General features: G+C 36.1%; 1 protein-coding gene across 1 annotated transcript in view; it reads left to right on the top strand.

Moving 5' to 3' along the window:
* VWA8 (von Willebrand factor A domain containing 8) overlaps positions 1-19,572 on the top strand; it is a 191,082-nt gene that overhangs the window by 13,599 nt on the left and 157,911 nt on the right. Inside the window, exons 3-4 of the mRNA XM_005487303.4 lie at positions 9,144-9,274; positions 11,397-11,507. Coding sequence (XP_005487360.2) covers positions 9,144-9,274; positions 11,397-11,507 — 242 coding nt within the window. The remainder of the gene's footprint in view (positions 1-9,143; positions 9,275-11,396; positions 11,508-19,572) is intronic.

The following is a 19,572-nucleotide window of genomic DNA, read 5'->3' on the forward strand; positions in this document are numbered from 1 at the left end:
GGTATAATCATTGACTTCAAGTGAATTTGCTTTCCAGGATTGTCTCTAAATTCATTACATGGTATTTTGAATCAAGAAAACTCCTGGGGCACTGGTCTTTTTGTTTGTTTTGTTTTGTTTATTTTTCAGAAGGATAGCATTGATAATATCAACAGTAGACTTGGCACTGCACAGCTGGCAATATAAAAATTTATATTGTTTTCTTAGGTAATAGTGCTGCAGTTGATCAGATAGGCTTTAGGTGGTCCTGCTTGAGCAGGAAGGTTGGACAAGCTGACATCAAGAGGTCTCTTCCAACCTCAACTATTCTGTGTTTCTGTGATTCCTGATTTTGTAATAACTGGGATAGTAGACTCAATACTGACATGTTTAGATAATTGTTTCTTAGCTCTGTTTTGTCACACAACATTTTGTCTGAAATATTTTCCCTTGGAAAGGTGTAGCAGAAATACAGAAACATAGAACAGTTTGGTTGAAGGTTACATTTAAAGGTCATTTAGTCCAACCCCCACTGCAAAGAGCAGGGACATCTTCAGCTAGATCAAGTTGTTGAGGGGGCGATACTAAGGAGAAGATTTTATTTGCTTTGACTATTTAACTGGTGTGAAATCTGCCAGTAGTCTGATGGGCCAGATCACTGATCTGCATCTGGACTGTGGGCTGATGAGGTCTCATAACTCAGTAGGCATCACACTGTCACTTTCCTACCAGGTGATCTAAGGTACTGAAAATTTCCAGTGTCCTGTGCCAGCTCTTGTTACAGGGTAGCCCATGAGGAAAGGGTTTCTGTTTTAGACTGTAATGACACATCCCATTCCTCGTGAGTTCCCTGGGATTGCAGCCAAACAGTTGAGAAATGTTGCACAGTATTATTACTTTTTACAGCTCCTTAAATAATAGATTTTTGCTTTTCACTGTTTATTTTGTATGCCTCTTCTCTCATTTTGCATCAAGGACATCAGTTATCTATGCTAATCCGTGTTCCTTATTTATAATTTTGGTAGATTAATTTGCTTGCTCATTTTCTGTGCTGTACCAAGTGTGTTAATTATAACAATGCTTTACCAATGCATTTCACTATTCCAATTTACCAATACTTTTTCACTATTACACATTTTGTTCAACCTGCTCTTTTCATCAAGTTAAATGTTAGCTCTAAGTTACTCTAACATCTCTTTCAGTTCTTTGGGCCGAGAAGGTAAGAGAATTATGAAAGCATTTGGGGGAATCAAAGGAGAGATTTTTCTGTTTAATGACTATAAGAAAAAGTGGCTGAAAACTGATACTGAAAAAGTTATTAAGCATGGAACTGTATAGAATAATGAGATATTCCCTAAAATCTGATACCATGTAATAATGTTTTTGTTACTAACATAAATCTGATACCAAGTAACAGTAACACTTATTAAAACGTGTATTAATAGCAGTTTCTCTCTTTAAAAGAAATAATAATTGTGACTAAAATGAGCCTTGTCACCCTTGGGTACTGTTGTTACTTAGTAGTCATGTACTGTAAGTAGGCTTACTTAAGGTACAAAATTTTACTTCTAAACCTAAATATCAAATGAGTTAAAATTAAGTAAGGTGGAATACTAAGGTATTTCATAGCAGAAAATTTATTTCAAATACTTGAGTGCAGTTTCTTTGTCTATTTAAACTTAGGAATTTTTTAACCCTTAGTGTTTAAGTTCTTTGGTTATCTTACTAGGGAGAACAAAGATATATTCCTGCAGTGGAGTTAAGTAGATTGTATTGACTTCAAGTTGATTATCATCTTGTGAGATATTTAGAGAGTGTATGTGCATTACTTAACAGATTCTTTTCTTCTTTTATGAATACGTCTGTTTTTGCTGTATGAATGACTGCTGTAGATACAAGTTATTTTGGTATAAATCAAATGGAGTTGCATGTTTATACTAATTTATAAACTAAAATATCACATATTTTGAAAATTTTAGTAATTAATATTAAATTAAGAATGTACTTACATGATTTCTTTTAAACTAAGACTAGAAATAATTTAATCATTTGCTTAAGTGGGAAATATCCCTGAGAAGGTCTCTGCCATTGCAATGTTTGTAGTGGAGTAAGAACTAGGAGGAAGTAATTGAAGCAATTGCAGTTCATTTACTAGTATTGCATATGATATTGTTTTCTAGCTCCTCATTTGTGTGAAGTACAATGTTTCTGCTTTTGTTCTTCTGCCAGATAAAAGCCTTGTTAAAATGTGATGATGTTGAAAGTGCGTATCTGTAATTTGCAGCAAATTTTAGGTATATTATAACATATGCTAAACTCAGCATTGTTTTCTAGGCTTGAAAATAGCCTTAAAAATCTGAAAAAATCATAACGTAGTAAAGAATGTAAATGTATTAAGTACCTACAAAAGTTTTCATTTGTTATTTTGTCACATAACTGATAAACTATTTCTTTGTGGTACCAAATTAGACTGATTTTTAGCTTCAGTATTGCACCATATTACATTTTGCAGAAATGGATAGGGTAGGTATTGCTGCTTGCCCTATGTTTCCATGTCTTTGCTTTTCAGGTTTTTTGCTAGGTCCTAGCAAGTTCTCTATGAAATGCTCCATTTTTTGTGTTCATGCGAAATATTAATTTGTTTTGCTGTTGTTGGCAAATTGCTTTTTCTTGGAGGACGATAATTAAAGGAACATAAAATCTGAGTTCTTTTTGTAAGTGGCAAGTAAAAATGAGTCATGCACAGGGGAATTTTATTAATGGGATTTCTGTCAACTGTGTCTGACACGTTCTAGAAAGAGGGCACTTATTTTTGTGCTGCTTGTTCTTTTATCAGTGAAAATAAGCCCTACATTTTAAAAGTCTCACCATGTCTGAAAGCAAGATTGTTTCTTTAATTATATTTTGTAGAAACTTTGTATGACTTTCTGTGATAGTTTAGATCTAAAATTGAATTGCAAGAGTGCACTCTTTTTTTTTAGGGGGTGGTTCATGGCAGTGTACTGCTTTCCTTAATGGTTTCTGGAAATGTTATGAAAATGACAATGTACTTGACATTTTAGCTATTTATTAATCTTGACAAAACGATTCCCAACAAAGCTCTTCCAGGACATTTTGTTCAATGATGGCAAATCCTCGTTAGGGCAGGAAAAGGGATGTTCTTCTGCAACAGGGCTTTGCTGCTCTGTGAAGGTGCGAGTGCATTCAAGTGAGTTTACATGCAGCTGCATTGAATTGTGGAAGATTAATTTCACGTTTTTGCCATATGTCCTCAATCTGAGCACCCCCCAGTGTGTGATCAGAAGTGATATGTGTGCATACAAGGGATTAAGTTATTAATTTAGTTCGGGGTTTTTTCAGTTGAAATATATGAAACAGTAATTATTGTGAGGAATTCAAGTAGAATGTTTGTGTGTGTAATAATCTCTGTCCTCACAGGATCATATGTGCCACATATTGAAGTTGGGACTGATGTATGTTCAGTTTTTGGTTTCAGTAGGCTCAGCTTTTCACTGGAATGTGTGCTTGTTCTTTTTTGTGTTAACTTTACATCTGAGTGTCAGCGTGTAACACTTTCTAGAGACCGGTTGTATTGCAGGATGACTGTAATTTCATGCTAACAAACACTTCATTCATTACATTTCTTCATTCCTAGCCTCAGGGAAGGTGTCTGCTGTCAGAGATGATGATGATTTCAACAGTTTGAGTTTTCATGTAGGCTTCCAGCTGTTCTGCTGTTTGGGTGTTACCACCCCATCCAGAATCTGAAATGGTGGGCTTTTTGTCAGTAGAGCTCTGGATGTTTTACATTCTTGTCCCTATTTTGTCTGTACTGAGTGAGGCATAGGCAAACATGGGGAGATGGAAACCTAAAGAGAAGGTCTGGATGGAGCTCAGGGAGTTGTCTCCACTGTTCCTTGTGCTTCAAAGTGAGGTCAGTTGAATCTGAACCACTCCTGAGAGGTGTTTGTCCTCCTTGTTCTTAAAATGTACTCATAATGTAGATTTCAGAACTTCTCTGCACACTTTGCTCCAGTAATTAAGGATTCTTTTGTGAAAAAAGCTTGTTGGAATGTTTCATTTAAGTTTTTTTGGGCACACTTTTAGTTGCCAGGGGTTTATTCTATCTAGCATAGCCTTGATGCAGAGAACTTTTTTTGTTCATGGTGGTTCTGTCTTGGATATTGAAAAACAGTTATTTCCCTCCTAGACTCAATTCAAATATCTTATGAAAATTTTTCTTGGTTTTTATCCTAGATTCTCTCATACATTTTGATGCTGGCCTGAGCTGTTGTGGTCAAAAGCAGATGCACTATGTCCCTCCAGTTGGAGTATGAGCTATGGATAACTGCTCTGACTATGTATTTTTCTGAGTAGTACATCCAGATAGGAGTAGTTTCACTTATTCCATGTTTGTGTCACAGGGAGAAACTTAGTCTTCAGAATCCCATTCAGGGTTTCTTCCAGAAAGCTATTTGGTTTTACATGTTTCCTTTATATTATCTTTTAATTTCTACTGAGATGGAGAATATGATTTATCTGTGTAGAACTAACACCTTCCTGTGAAGTAATCAACTCAGAGGAATTGATAAATGATCTTACAGTCTCATTCAGGAAGTTTGAATTGAGAATTCTCATTCAAGTCTCATTCCCCCTTTCTAAGCCCCTGCAAAAACTTGTATCCTTAACACCGCAAGACCAAAAATTATTGGAATGTAGAGTGTTTCCATGAAATATTTATGAGGAAAAATAGTATTCCAGTGAAAACTGTCTGTGATGTAACCACATTATGAGACTGAGAACTCTTTGGGTTCTATGCATCAGCATTAAATGGGAAGAGCAGCAATGTTTTATTTGCTAAATGGCAGCAGCTGAAAAGCACACCACATTGCAGTGCCTCCCTCTCTACCTTGGCCGTGCTGCCTCCTTCACCCTGTCCTGGCCAACTCACTCTTTTTCCTCGTCCCCCAGGCTGAGCAAGCTGTGAAGTAAGTCTCAGTGAGCTCATTTTAAATGAAAAATTCCCTTTTTGAAAGGTCTTTATGTTTTTAGACAAAGACCTCCTTCCTTGTCCCTTCTCCCTTAGCTGTTTTACAGGTGCTGCTCCCTGTGTTGGAGGTACTGCAGACAGCCATGGACAGCCACAGGACCCCTTGGTATTCAGATGGGAGGGACATCTTGCTCCTGTCATTAAGTTTTAGCTCTCCTGAAACAAGGAGCCATTTTCAGACTTGGAGCGTGCCTTGTAGTGAAAGTTCATGGTATACAGAGGTGTTTTTTATTCTGCTGAAATTATGAATGTTGATGTTTTCTAAGTGCCTGTTGGTTATTATGAGAGCAGCCAGAGTCTTACAGGGACAGGAGTTCTGCTGTATTTTGTACCACATCTGGAATGGGTGTTCTTAGTTTACCTAACTGTCTGAACAGTGGGAAGAGTTACACATCTCCTTCATTTATGGGATTTCTTCTGTAGGTGGGACACAAGGACTTGCCAGCAGATAATGTCTGGTATCTGCAACGAATCTTACAGCTTCAGTGAGTGTGCCAAGAATTCAAGTACGAGTGAACTGGAGTATTTCTGAGGCTAGCATAGCCATTTCAGTCTTGGCTTTATCAAAAGCTGATTTGTGGATCAAACGAGAGCAGCTGCTGTGTTTGCTTCAAAATCTATCTAAAACATTTTCTACTTTTCTTTTTTTGGGATTTCTCTGTTCAGCTTCAGCTGCTCACTTTACAGAATGTTTGTGCAGATTCTGCTAGGTGCTGTTCTGCTCATCACTTATTACAAATCAATAGAATGCAATTTCTTTTGCTGTCAGTCCTTGGTACACAGGAATAGCAAATTGTAGCACCAACTACTCTCCTGCATGTGCCAGATGGTGTCTTAGAGAACATACTGCAGAGGCTTGCCATGCACCATCCTGCAGATTAAGAATATAGGGCCTACTATTTAACTGCTGCAAATCAGCAGAGAGGCACTAAACAGATTGTGCAATCCCAGTTTGCATTAGATGCTATCTGACTCATCAGGTAATTAATAGAATTTGTTGTAATATATTTGCTGAATTTGCCCTGTCTTCTAAAAATGTCATAGAAAATTATTATATAGTACTTGTGGTACAGTTGATATATAGCTCTTGAATAGAGAGGATTTTTTTTTCATAAGTCATATTAGAGAAAACCTGAAAGCCTTGCAATGCAGAGAAAACAGTACAAGTAGTCCAAAATTATATAAATTAAAAACAAGATATTGTGTATGTGCATCTGAGGTTGCTTTTTGAAAAGCATACTGTGCTTTGGAAACTGCAGCACTGACTGCATGTACCAGAAAATGTTACATTCTTCTAATTTTAAAAAGACAACTGGGAAGGTGAAGTAGGTTTAGTATCTGAACAATGTACAGATATTACATGTTAGAGCTGAAGGAACTGACAAGTGGAAGCTGCTGTCTTGACAGTTCACCATAGGGAATGCTAGCTTGGAATCGTTGGCATCATTTGTAACAGACTTTCTTTGAGTGAGTTTGCAGATGTCAATGTGCTACTTTGTGATTGAAAACATGTATTATAATTGATCTAGCTGTAATCTGTTTGTGAGGAGAATGATGTGAATGGAGAAGCAAGGAAGCCTTTTTCTGTGAAATGTATCAATAAGAAACTGTCTTTTGTGACCTTTTCTCAAAAAAAGAGCACTTTCTCAGATATTAAGTTGTAATTTTTATATATTGCTATTGCAGAGTACATTTGGACTGTTTAAACACAATGATAATATAAGTGCCTTTAAATTCCTTAAGGTTTTTCATGGGGATCACATCTAATATTTTACTTTCTTTTGAATGCTGTGCATTCATGTTCTCTTTTACATGATAGTTTTTCTTGCAGATACTGTGGAACATTCTAAAGTCCTGTTGCTATTTATGGAACTATTTTGAAGTGTGAGCCAAGTTTTTTTTCTTGAGACCATCCTAAAAATGAAAAAGATAGCTACAGATATTAATGAGAATTATGCCAGAGGCATTTGTAGTCAGGCTGTGTCAAAACTGATTTTGCTGTGCTTCTAGTGCATAAATTTTGACATGAAAGAGTTCCAAGCTTATTTTTCCACTGCAAGCAAAGTATTTTACTTTTGACATCAGCTATTGTAGAAATACACTAGAGACACATTTGCTTCATCCAGGTAGAAGTAAAATCACTGTGAGATCTGTCCTAAAATTTTAATCATACCTTTAAGATAATATTTTTTCTTTGTGTGGTGCTTTTCAAATTCCCATTCCTGTCCAGTACCAAAGTTTGGACACAGCAGTTATTCTGCTGCTATCTATTACCCTTTATTTCCCAAAGAATGTATCTAGTAGGAATTTCCCTAATTTCCTTGAAAATCTTGTAGAAAGGAACATGTTATTACCTGTGAAGAATTGATTTGCACTTGCCCAGCTGTGTGTGGTACAATGTGCATTGCTTTTGGAATACAGTACTTCAGCAATGAAGAAGGAAACATTTTACATTCATGTGATCTCACCACACCATATGTGAAAGCTAATCCTGGACACACTAATGACAATTGTTCAGAAAACAAAACTAGAAAACAGGGTAAACCTGAAATGTTTGTTTACAATTAGTCTGACAGTCCTAATGCATAGATTGCCCACCTGCATGTGTATGCTTTTTCTGTTCACATTGGTAGTAAGGATATTGTAAATTTCTCTGGAAGCAGATGATTTCAAATGTTTTCCCTGAGTGCCAGACCAATGACCAAAACCTTCAGTTAGGTTTTGTTAAAATTTTCCTTAATCTCCCTTATGCTTGAAAAATCTTTCTTGATTCTTACAGTGATTTAATGCTGTTTCTGTAGTCTTACAGAAATGGATTTTAATTGTGGGTTGTGAAGATTCAGCAGCGAACTGTACTCCTTCAGAACTGAGTGGCACTATTGTCTGCTGTCCTTAACTCTGTCCTGCACATACTGGTTCCCCAGTATCAGATGTAACACCAGGGCTTGTTTTTGTAAATGTTGGCTTTTAATTGCACCCAATAGTCACACTGAAAAAAGGTGAATAACCAAGTATTAGTTTGGAGATTTCATGGCCTCTTGCACTTCATCATCCCAGTCACTACCCTTGAGCCTCCAGCTTCAAACCTCATCATTGGTCTTGTCTGACTGTTCTGAAAGCAGCCATACACACCCATGCCTTCATAAATCCCCCTCCTGACTTGCTTATGTTCCCCTTCTCCTCCTGCACTAGTGCTTTTTGCTTGTGGCTGAGAAAGAGCCAGGCTTTGGTGGGGAAGTGTGCGAAGGACTTTTCTGGGGATAGGATGATGTATGGCAATGAGTGTGATGTATGGCTCCTTCAGTGTGCTGCTTCTGCATGATGCTTTCCAGTGCTGCCAACATTTCTATACATGTGTTAAAAGTTAACTATCATCAGGTTATTGTTTTTTAAATTAATGCATATAGATATTTCTTAATAGAAGTAAATAGATCTGCTTCCATTTTTTTTTTAATTGTGATTTTGGAAGCTGTATGGTATAAATGTAGTGATAGGGCAAAGTTTGGGTTTCCTCAATAATTTAATTCTGTGGCTTATTGTGTCAAAATATAAATAAGAATGCAGTTGTCTTTAAAACATGTAGCAAATTAAGTTTGTCCCTGAACACTAATCCTAGTGTGGTGCAATCTGAGTTTTTTTGGGTTTATTTCAGCTTCACAATTCACAGAAGCATTGGGATATAGGCAGGATAAATATTTTACAAATTATATTTTGTAAATATATTATGTGACTGTATAATGTATTTATATTACATTAACTGATGCTGGGGAGTCCACTCAACCTTGAGTAATAAAAACCAGTTTTTATGTTGATCAGTTTAATGTGAAATACAAATCCACAACCTATTTTTCTGGTTTATGTTGGTTGTTGTTTTTTTGAAGGATGAAGTTGTGCAGAGAAAAAGAAATAGGTAAGATAGATATATAAACTTTTATATGTCAGTTAAGTGGTCTGATACAAACTCTGCGTGGAATTCTCTGTTTTTCAGCTGTCCAGATTAGGGCAGTACAGCTTTGTATTTTCATTTTGGAGATAAGCTCAAAGAAAGTGTTGAATGGCCGGGTATCTAACACTTCAAAATTTAATAACGTGCTCTTATCTCTGTGTTTCAAAGTGACAGAGTCTCTGGCCCAGTCTGTAGTCCACCATTTAAGATGGATAATGCAGAAAGATCTTCTTGGCCAAGATGTTTTTCTTATTGGGCCTCCTGGGCCTCTCCGGAGATCGATTGCCATGCAGTACCTGGTGAGTGTGTTGGTTTAAATGTGTTGGAGACATTGTTATTAATGTCAGCCATTCTTTTACTAGACAAATGGTAAAAGGTAGTCCTAGAGAATCTTACAGCAAGCTACTTAGGAAGTAAATAAGTTTTTTCATAAGCGTGCTTTCCAAAGCTCAGTTTTTGTTAAAAGACAAATAGAAAGTACAGACATTTTAATACATGTTTTTCTGCTTAAATTCCAGGGGAAAAAAAAGAGTTGGAAAACTGTGTTACCATATGCTATCACAAATGGAGAAACAGTTTGTTCTCGGCATTATGTATGTTAGAAGATTAAGATATCTGCCTTGTGCTACAGACAACAAATCGTTTTTGCTTCATTACATAAAAAAAGAAATGAAGGAAAGGATTTGGGAGAGAAGTGTTCTGAGTAACATTTGGGAACAGTTATTCTGAGTGTTTAGAAAGAGTAGCTGCGTGTATGATCCTCTCTTGGAATGTGGGAAGGACTTGTCTGCAGCCATCTGCATGAACCATGGCAGCACCATGTACAAAATTTCTCATTTAAAAAGTCAGTGCCCTTAAAATGATCGGGGGGTGTGGGGGGGATGTCTGCCCCAAACAGTGATGTGGGTAGGACTAGGTCTGCTGTGAGCTGTGTCTGCAATCTGGTTGAGCAGAGGGTACACAAATGGAGGTGTATAAACAGTTGTCATAAAGATCAGGCATTCCTTTAAAAATCAAAATATTCTAATTCAAAGGCTACCTCCCTGAGGTAAAGCATAGAGGAGAAAGCTACAAGACTCTGAACTTTGTCAAGGGGAGAAAAGGTTTTTTAATTCAGCAAACCAGATGTGCTACTGGACAGTTTGATGTGTTCCTTAAAATAAATGATAAGAGATTGGAATAACCTAAAAAGAGGACTTGGGAAAACACCTGATATCCAGGGATAGGATATAGAATGTACCTTCTTATTTATGCCACAGACTGTATGCACTTGAGATCTATTAGAAAGGCTGCCGCTTACTGATTCAATGCCAAGCCAAAAAATTATGTGAAGGCTGGTCTTTCCATGTGAGCTGATACATCCTCTGGTGCCTTTAATGAAAATATACAAGCCTGGAAAACTTCTATTTGCTGTTGCTGAAATCTGTTACACTATCCTTCACAGGGCTAATTGTTGAAAAACACTCTTTTTTCCCCCTTTAGTTAAAAGAAAGTGCAACTATATCTACCTGCAACATAAAGGAATTGGTGGCTTTGTAACCCAGTAGGCACTGCAAAAGTGGAAAGAAAATAGTTTTAATTGGGTTTCATATCTTTGCTTTATTTTTTTTCATACAGCTGTAGTTGAAAGCTGCCTGTTAAGAGAAGTCTGTTAAATCAATGACATCTTTAATGGAGAAATAAGGACTAAGAGCATTTCATTATGAATCGTTTTCCTAAGCAGAATGCATGATAACCCAGATATGGAAGTAGCAGAAATACCTGTTGTAAATACATGGGGGAGTTGTTTTTATTCCTTTAAGATTGCAAATTCTAAGCATATCTCACATTGAATCAAAATAAGAAAAACAATAACCCAAGGGTTATCCTTTCTTTAATAGCCTTTCTTTAATAGCCTAGTTTTACAGATGCAGGGTGCATCTCATTACAGCCAAGGAAGAGAGGATAAGAGTAATACGGTTCATCAGTGTACTGGTAGGGCATGTGCAGGTAATAATCACAGCTACATCACGCTATAAGTGTTAATGAACTGTGAGAGTTGAACATTTCAATCTTTTACAGAAAACTTCTGATTTTTATTTGTGATTTGTAGATGCTGGCTGTTTTTCAGAGTCTGGAACCAGAAGAGTAACCTACAGGATGTTACAGATGTTCAATGGAAAGAGTATATAGCTCTTTTAGAATAGGTTTGGGGAAAATAAAAGTTTATTGAGCAGAAATTCAAACCATTTTGTTTGAGGAAGAACACTCTGTTAACATTTTAAAAATAAGAGATACTAGATTTTTTCCAGATTTATTTCAGATCACTGTGCTGCTGCCTAGAGGTTTTTTTGTACAATTATACAATTAGGTGTGTTCTTAAAGTCCAGTAACTCAGGTTATAGTGTTATTTCTGCAGTAACTTTAGGCTGTTGTCCTCAGGAGCTGACAAAGCGGGAGGTTGAATATATCGCACTGTCGAGGGACACCACAGAAACCGATCTCAAACAGCGGCGAGAGATCCGGGATGGCAGCGCTTTTTATCTTGACCAGGCAAGTTGCACTCACACACCACCTAGTCATGGTTCACAAGTAGTTTGAAGGAAGTCATGGCTTATATTATGAAAAATCAATGTGTGGATTGTTGTGTTTCTAATCCAAGTAGAAAGTCCCTTGCACAATAATCTCATTATTGTCATAAATGTTATCTTTACTCAAATCTAAAACTACTCTGTCTCTTAAGAGTACTACAGGGTTGATTTAGACAGACCATTTTTGGTAAGAATAAGGTCCATTCTGTGCAAGTTAGATAAGCACTGCCCTTGCTATGTCTCTTCCTCAACATTTGCAGTACATTAGGTGTATTCCTGAAATGAATCTTCTGATCAAGTTTAATTGTGAAAGCATCTATTCATGTGTTTAATGACTGCTCTGTGTTGTGAAACCCAAGCACAGTAAAGGAAGACAATTGGGAGATTTGATTTGAAACTTCACTGTTGACCTGGAATAAAATAATGATTTAAACACTCTTGCCATCCATGTTGCTCCAGACCAGTAGCTGATTTGGCACAATCACAGAATGACTTGGGTTAGGTAAGATTTCTCTTCATAGGTTATCAGTGGAATGTTTCCTTTCTGATTATGCAGGTAAAATACATACTTCATGTGTAATGTCTGTTTTCATAGATACCTAAAGTTTTTACAGAAGTTAGGTTTCTGGTTAGATAGAATGGGAGAGTTGCTGTGATGTAGTATGAATTTAAAGGAGTTATCTAGAAGAGTTTTTGGTTGGTGATGCTATAGAGGTTAATGATATCACCATCATAAAGGTGTTTGGTGAGAGAAAACCGGAAACTTTATTCTCTCTTTTAAAGAAACATTTTTCTTTTTTTTTTCTTAAATTCCCAATGATCTCATTTTCAGCTTCCAAATTTTCAAGAAACCTTAAAGTAGATTTTCTTGAAACCACATTAAATGGCTTTCAACAGTGGAAGATCATCAGAATGAAAAATTAAAAATTATTCTAAATATGTTTTATTTCAGTTACTTCTAGGACTTCAAATTATTTCATTCTTATCTGGAAATGTGAGGATTGCACAACAGGAGATAATTTGAAGCACTGTACTGTGTTTTAGGGCTGTAAATGGCTTCTCATTTACCAGAGGATTAAAGCATTTGTGTAGGTTCTGGGATTAACTCATAGACTATTATCACTTCCACACCTGTCTGCTGTTACGGGCAGCCTTATCCTCACCCTTGGTACAGGATAGTCAAGGCAATTGAGCCATGGTGTAATAGCATTAATTAACTAACATCTGTAAGAGCAACTGCATCAAGGACTGTAAGAAGCTCACTGAGATGTGAGATGGTCTGTTACTTGCGTATTTGTGTGTAGACTTTGATCCCAGACTTTGATTTGTACAAAGTGAGGCTGTCTCACTCTGTTTAGAGTCATCTCACTCCAGCATGAACACTCTGTGAAGATTTGCTTCTTAAGATCAAGGTCTAAGATGACCACCTTCCTCAGTTGGTTAGGAATTTTCAGTTGAAAGGCTTTTGCCAGAATCCAGCACAGCAGTACTTCAGACCAAGACTTTGCTTTAGCAAGACACCAAAGTACTAAAGTCTGTCGGAATCTGTTGCATCTTTGCTGAGCTCATGTTTTACTGATCATATTTATAACCAATGTGTGTTTAAGCTTTGAATGGAACTTAGGAAAAGAAATACTTGGTATTTAGATGAACACTTTTAAAATACTGGAAATATGAAAGATGAATCTCCTAGATAATGATGTTCCAGCTGAGGTTTTCTCATCCTGCATTTTTGTTACATGCATAAAATGTGGTACATAGTTATGTTTAGAACCATCATAGTCTAATTATTCCATTCTATTATTGAGCTATAAAATTTTACAGATTACACTGGTGCCTGAATTTCAATGAGTTAATTTAATGATTTTGAGGTTTGCAGATGCTGTACTAATTCAGAGCATTACAGAAGCCTGACAGTACTCTTCTTTAAACTACAAACCATTAACTGAGATCAGTAGGAAGCACAAACAAAATATTCCCTAAAGAGCTTGGATTGCTTCAGTTGACATAGCTGAGACAAAGAAAAGGTGAATTCATGTGAGTGACTGAAGGTAGTAGACTCTCCTTTTTAGATTTTTGTACCATTTCCTTTCTCACGCTTGCTCTTCATGTCACCCCAGAGAAGACAGCAGAGCTTGAAAGTCTGGTTTCCAGGACATCCTGTATCTGAATTCTACAGCTTCAATAAAACTTATCTGTTGTTTAAGATATAGGAGGCTCTTTGTAAGCAAGTCATAATATAGTAATGTAGTTATTTTACACTTTGAATAATAATATACTGTAACAAAATCTGGCATCTTGTGACCAGAAAGAACTTTAATTTAGTGACTCATTGGGTTTACAGACACAGAAAGGTTTACGAAGTTGTCTCTGAATGACTGTTAAGATATTGTGGTTGTTTATAGCTCCACATTTAATAGTGACAGATTAAGTGCTGTAAATTATTATCTCAGAGGTTTCAAAACATCTGCTATATTTTAATATGAAGTTATGGAATATGATTGCAGATACTTTATTAAAGTATATTGGAGAGGCGGTTCTTTGGAGGCAGTTGTTGAAATTCCATATTGAAGTATATATTGAAAGGCCAACATATCAAATATTCTTGCATATCAGTGTTTCTTAGTACTAGAGTGAATCAAGTGGGAGAGTTGGAGTTAGGTAGTTAGAAGAGATATCTGATGAAGGCTGAAAAAAAAGGGATTTATTTACCTCAGAAATGGATCACTAAAATAAAGGTAAACATTGAACTATCAAATTCACTCCCAATTAAAATCATGTAAAATAATGAATTTATGATGAGATTATGGCGAATTATTTGTTTTAATTCATGTACTGACAGCAGAAAATTTTGTTTGCTTGTCTTTACTTTGGGCCATTAATTTTGGCTTTCAGCTGTTAATTCACTGTCAAAAGCCTCAAAATTCTCATTATTTCTATTACTGAGCTAATTAAGTAACCTATTGGTTTTATTCTCTAATTTATTGCATGGTTTAATTATGTTGTATATCAAGTAATTAGAATTACTTTATATTACATAAGTATTCAAGTGGCACCTTCAGATTTTACTTTTATTGATAGAAGACTTGTCTTGCAAAATGGTTTTCTGCCTCTATAAATCTGACAGTTAAGCTGTCAACTTCATTGAGACAGTAAGAAGATTCTAATAGCCTATTGTATTTCCAAAAATTAGGGAACTAGATTTGAGTTTTTTTGTCCTTTTTTTCCCCATTTCTATATAGTTTTGCTTTTTATTTTGTGTGTACAGCTACATAAGTCACATCCCTGGTTTAAATTCTCATTTCTGCAGCCTTTTGCATTAGTAATTATTAAATCTAAGGAAATCCTTTACATTATTTTAATGTAGCAGGTGAATTTGGGAGAGCAGCTAATCCACTTTGTTAGTGCTTGAGAGGTGTATTTCTCCAGGATTGTGTTGCAAACTGCATTGTCCAGAATGCCCATTTTTGTTAACTCTTTTTCTTCCACCATTTGCATTAAATGAAGGAAGCTTCCCAAACACAAACCATGTAATAAAGTGCATAGTCTTTTCTGTTCAAGACAGTCACCTGAGGCTGGAATAAGTAGAAAGATGTCATAAGGTTGTGTGCTGAATAGTTGAAAATATGATGTCATGTTTTTGAAGATTTGCTGATTGAGCTGCATCCACTGAGTGGATATATATGTATTTCACTGTCATTTCTGTCTGTACAGAATTAGACTCTGTTTTGCAGTGTCTTTGAACTACATGAACATACTCATTTTAGTTCAATACTTTTACATCCCTAACTGCTCCAGCATCCTACGTAATACAATGGCAAAATGTAAAATTGATTGTCAAGATACCAGAAGAATAATCTTCTGACATGGCTTGAAACACTTCATGTAGCAAACAATTAAACACCCAAAGTGACAAAAATTACTTCTTAAACTATACTGTCTGTAAAATCAACATAACATGAAATCCCCTGGAGTGGCACAACTCAGTCTGGATTTTGGCATCTTTTAATCAAAGCAGATTAAAAAGGGAATTATAAAATAAGATGTGAGATTAATTGAATGAAATTATAATAATATTGGAGAGTGAGATTATAATATTTGAGAGTGTGTGTATGTGCATGTGTATGTATGTTTGTGTATACAGATAAAAAACTTTCTATATTTTCTTAAAGACATGTAAGACTGATTCAGCTTTTAACAAAAATTAACCTCTGAGTGAAAATTGTGTGATTCTGTGATTTATGAACTTACTGCCTTGGAGGTGGCAGTGGGTTTTTGATGTGCTGGGAAGTTAGCCATAGCCACATTGTCACAAAGTATAATGTCATGGACTGACTAACACTGCAGTGTCTGTGTACCTAGAACAAGAAGATAGTGAAGTCTGAAGAAAAGACAAGCAGTGCACTCAAAAGTGTGAATGTTCCTATTCATTTTCTTAGTTTCTCCTTCAAATAAGAGGAGACAAAGAGAGAAATATTAGGTAGAAATTAGCAGTATTTGGATTAAATTAATCTTTGTTGATGTTGACATAATATATCTTTTATCTAAAATAAAAATGCATGTTAAGGAGCTCTGTATGGCAGCCTTTTATCTCATAGAAGTGATTTTGGTATAATCATTTGCAGTACTTCATTCATGCTTCTTAAAGTGTCAGCATTCAACTGGATTTGTTAGGCTAGCAGCTCAGACTCTGGTATCTTGTTTTGATGTGCAGGGCATATAGATGAATGTCTGTGATGTAATGTGAGGATCATGTATTTGTAATTCCTTATAAGAAGTGTGAGATTCTTTTTTCTTATTTTTGTATCTGTTACATGTATATTCCACTTGCTTTTTGGCTGTTATTTCCTACTTTGGGGAAAGGAGCAATAGTTTGTATTATGTGGGATCATAATATCCATAGGCAATATGGACTTGATGGATGGTGCTCTGAGTCAAAGTGATTTAACAGTGATAACTAACTTCAAAATTTTTAGATATCTGACAAGTATGTAATTTTCTTTTTATTTTGCTGCTCATCAGGAAGAAAAGTTTAAATTGCCCTCCTCCCTTATTCCTGTACAGAAGATAAACCTTTCTTAGGTTTATTTGTTTGTAGGTTTTTTTACTAATAAATCTGTTAAGAACCTCAGTTTGCCTTCTGCTGGGCCTGGTTTCTGGCCACGAGGCAAAATGTTTCACATACCTGATGTAACTGTGCTCTCATACTAAGACCCTTGGTGTAAAGCACCTGAAATAGCTGGACCCTGCCAAGACAGGGACGTAATTTCTTGTCAATACAATTTGCAGGTACTGTTGCAAAAACACCTGACTGTCATGTTAAGGTAAGGGGTAATGGAAGTAAAACCAGATCACTTGATGTATGGTACTTCAAAAATGGAAAATAAAATTGTGTGGAGGAAGGTGAAATCAGTGACTGGGGAAACAAAAATCAATGACTGAAATGAAGGACTGTTCCAGTTCTTGTCACATTTACATATTTATGCTCTCATCATATGTTGATTCATTTCCTAGGATAAATTTTTCTAGCCAAGTTTTGTGATTCAAAACTCGAATAAATTTATTTCTTTAGCTGCTTTTCTTTCTGTGCCATGATACAGCATCATGAAATAGCTGCTCACCAGTTCAGGCCATTCATCCTCACTGAAACACTAACTGCTGCAGACTGCTGGATTCCCTCTTTGGACACCAGCTAGCCTGGCTGACAGTAGTCTGGTATACTGCAATTTCTCTGTCTTTTGTGGGTATTTAAATAAAAAAAGAGTGGATAACAGTATCTGCTCTGTAATTTCGCTAAACTCACAGGAGAAAAATAGCTATAAAACCTACCCAGAAAACATTTGATTAACTTAGTGGGGAGGTAGGCATAATAGTGATGATGTAGCCCCCTCCTCCATTACAGAGGATGTTGAATTAGTTGAATTAGTTCTTAAGTTACCTTTTTAATTTGACTAATCGTTTTAGTTACTATTACATTGATTTTCATTAAATTTGAACATCACATTTGGAATATGTGTAACTCAGTATGTTTGAGGCCTAAGCCTCATGCAAAAATGCAAAACTGTAGCTAATCATCATCTACAAAGTAAAAATTTTTTGTTACAAAAGATGGGATACACTTTTTTGGATGGATGATATGCCTGTTTGTTATCTCATCTTGGAATGGCATTACGCATTCATAACTTTTTTTATTAAATACATTTTATTTTAGAGAACTAGTGTAAGATTTTCAAAATATTTATTAAGGAAAAAGATAGCTTTAAGTTTTCATTAAAATGTGACATTTTAGCTTTTAAAGGGGCTGAATGTGGCTTTAGTAGGCCTTTATCTTACTGTGCAGTTTTTGCTGATACTTTTACTTTGGAGAAAGCCTTCTCATATTCAGTCATTTACTGGCAGTCCTTGTCAACTGTGGAAGTCCTAGGTGACTGGAAGTCGGCAGATGTGACACCTGTTTCTAAGAGCAGTCAGAGCAAATTTGAGATTGTAGGATTCTATTACTTCAATCCAGTAAGTAGTCATCTATTTTAGTGTGGCTCAACAGGCTTCTAGTTTGCTCAACTCATGGGGGAAAACAATAGCTAGGGAATTAAGAGGCCTTAAAGCTGAACAAATACCTTACAATATAGTCTTTGGTAGAGACATACCATTAGATATGTCTTCTACACATATCTTGAAAGTCTAACAAATTATTTTCCTCAGTAGGGGACAGTAAAAGCTCCTCATATTCCGTTCTGCTTCTCTGTCCTTTTTTTTTTTTCCCTATTATCCTTTACTTGTTTGGTAGTTTTAACAATTTAAATTTTAGAGGGTGGATTAATTGTATTTGACTTGTAGAAATGAACTTACAAGATATCAATTTCCTTTGAGTTGTGCGATGTTTGTTAGCATGGTAGGTTACAGGGACTCAAACCTCTCATCTGTGGAAGGTAGACTGTACCACATATTTAATAGCTCAAGTTTTGTCAGCCTGCTGCAGCCAGTTGCCATTTTGTTAGCTCCAAACCAGCCCAAGTTTTGTGTTGTTTTTACCAGATGGTTGTTCAGGATCTTTTTTCATCATAAGCGACATCTGGACATTACATTGTTGTGATGTTTATGAGATACAGACATGATTGGAAAGAATTGGGTGGATGAGTTTGTGTGGGATATTGTGTGGGTGGTGGGAACAAGATATTCCATTGGAAGGGACATCTGAAATGTAGGCTGCAGATGCAGAGAATCCTTACCTCATTTGTTCTCGTGTTCACTGAGTTGCTTGTACTGTTGTTTTTCTGTGTTCTTACGGTTGCTGTGCTTGACATGTCATTACAGGGATCTAGATTTCAGAGCAGGAGCAAGTCATCATCTAAAAAAATCCTAAATTGTACCTTGAGGTAGCTCCTGTAAAAGACACAGTTATTGGTTACTGTTGAGCAATTTCCAGCCTTTTAATTATAAAACTGTTCTGAAATATAGTCTGCCCATCATATTCTGAATGATGCCCAGATCTGAAAAAAGTTCTTTGGAGTTCCCCAAGAACTCCAAGAACTCTAAGAACCTTCCTCATGGATTTCAGGACAACCAGAATGTTCTGGTGTGCAATAAGCATTTTCCTGAGAGAAAAGAACTACCACTTCAGTTCTGGTATGTGAAAACTATACTGTTAAAATTCTTGTGGCTTTACAAACTATTTTGGTAAGCTATGTAAAAATGTCTTCCTTCTCCGATATTTTTGCATTTCAGCATGTGCATTGTGGTGAGCTTTTTTCTGTCCTTCCTGTTCTGACACTATGTAACTTCATCCATATGTTTATACACTGTGATTTATGTCAAAATTGGGGTTTACAGCTTTCTGCATTTTCATATTTTGCACTGCTCACCATAATTCAGCTACAGGAAAGTCAATGAAAGGCTGCCTAGAGTTGTCTTGTTCCTAAGGTGTTTTTGCCTTTAAAGATAACTTTTTTTTGGTAGGTGCAGTGTGAAACCATTGTAAGCATTCTGCATAATGTATTTGTTGCATAAAGCCACTACAATGAGAGCAA

This window comes from Zonotrichia albicollis, chromosome 2 (assembly GCF_047830755.1).
Source record: "Zonotrichia albicollis isolate bZonAlb1 chromosome 2, bZonAlb1.hap1, whole genome shotgun sequence".
Lineage (NCBI taxonomy): Eukaryota > Metazoa > Chordata > Aves > Passeriformes > Passerellidae > Zonotrichia > Zonotrichia albicollis.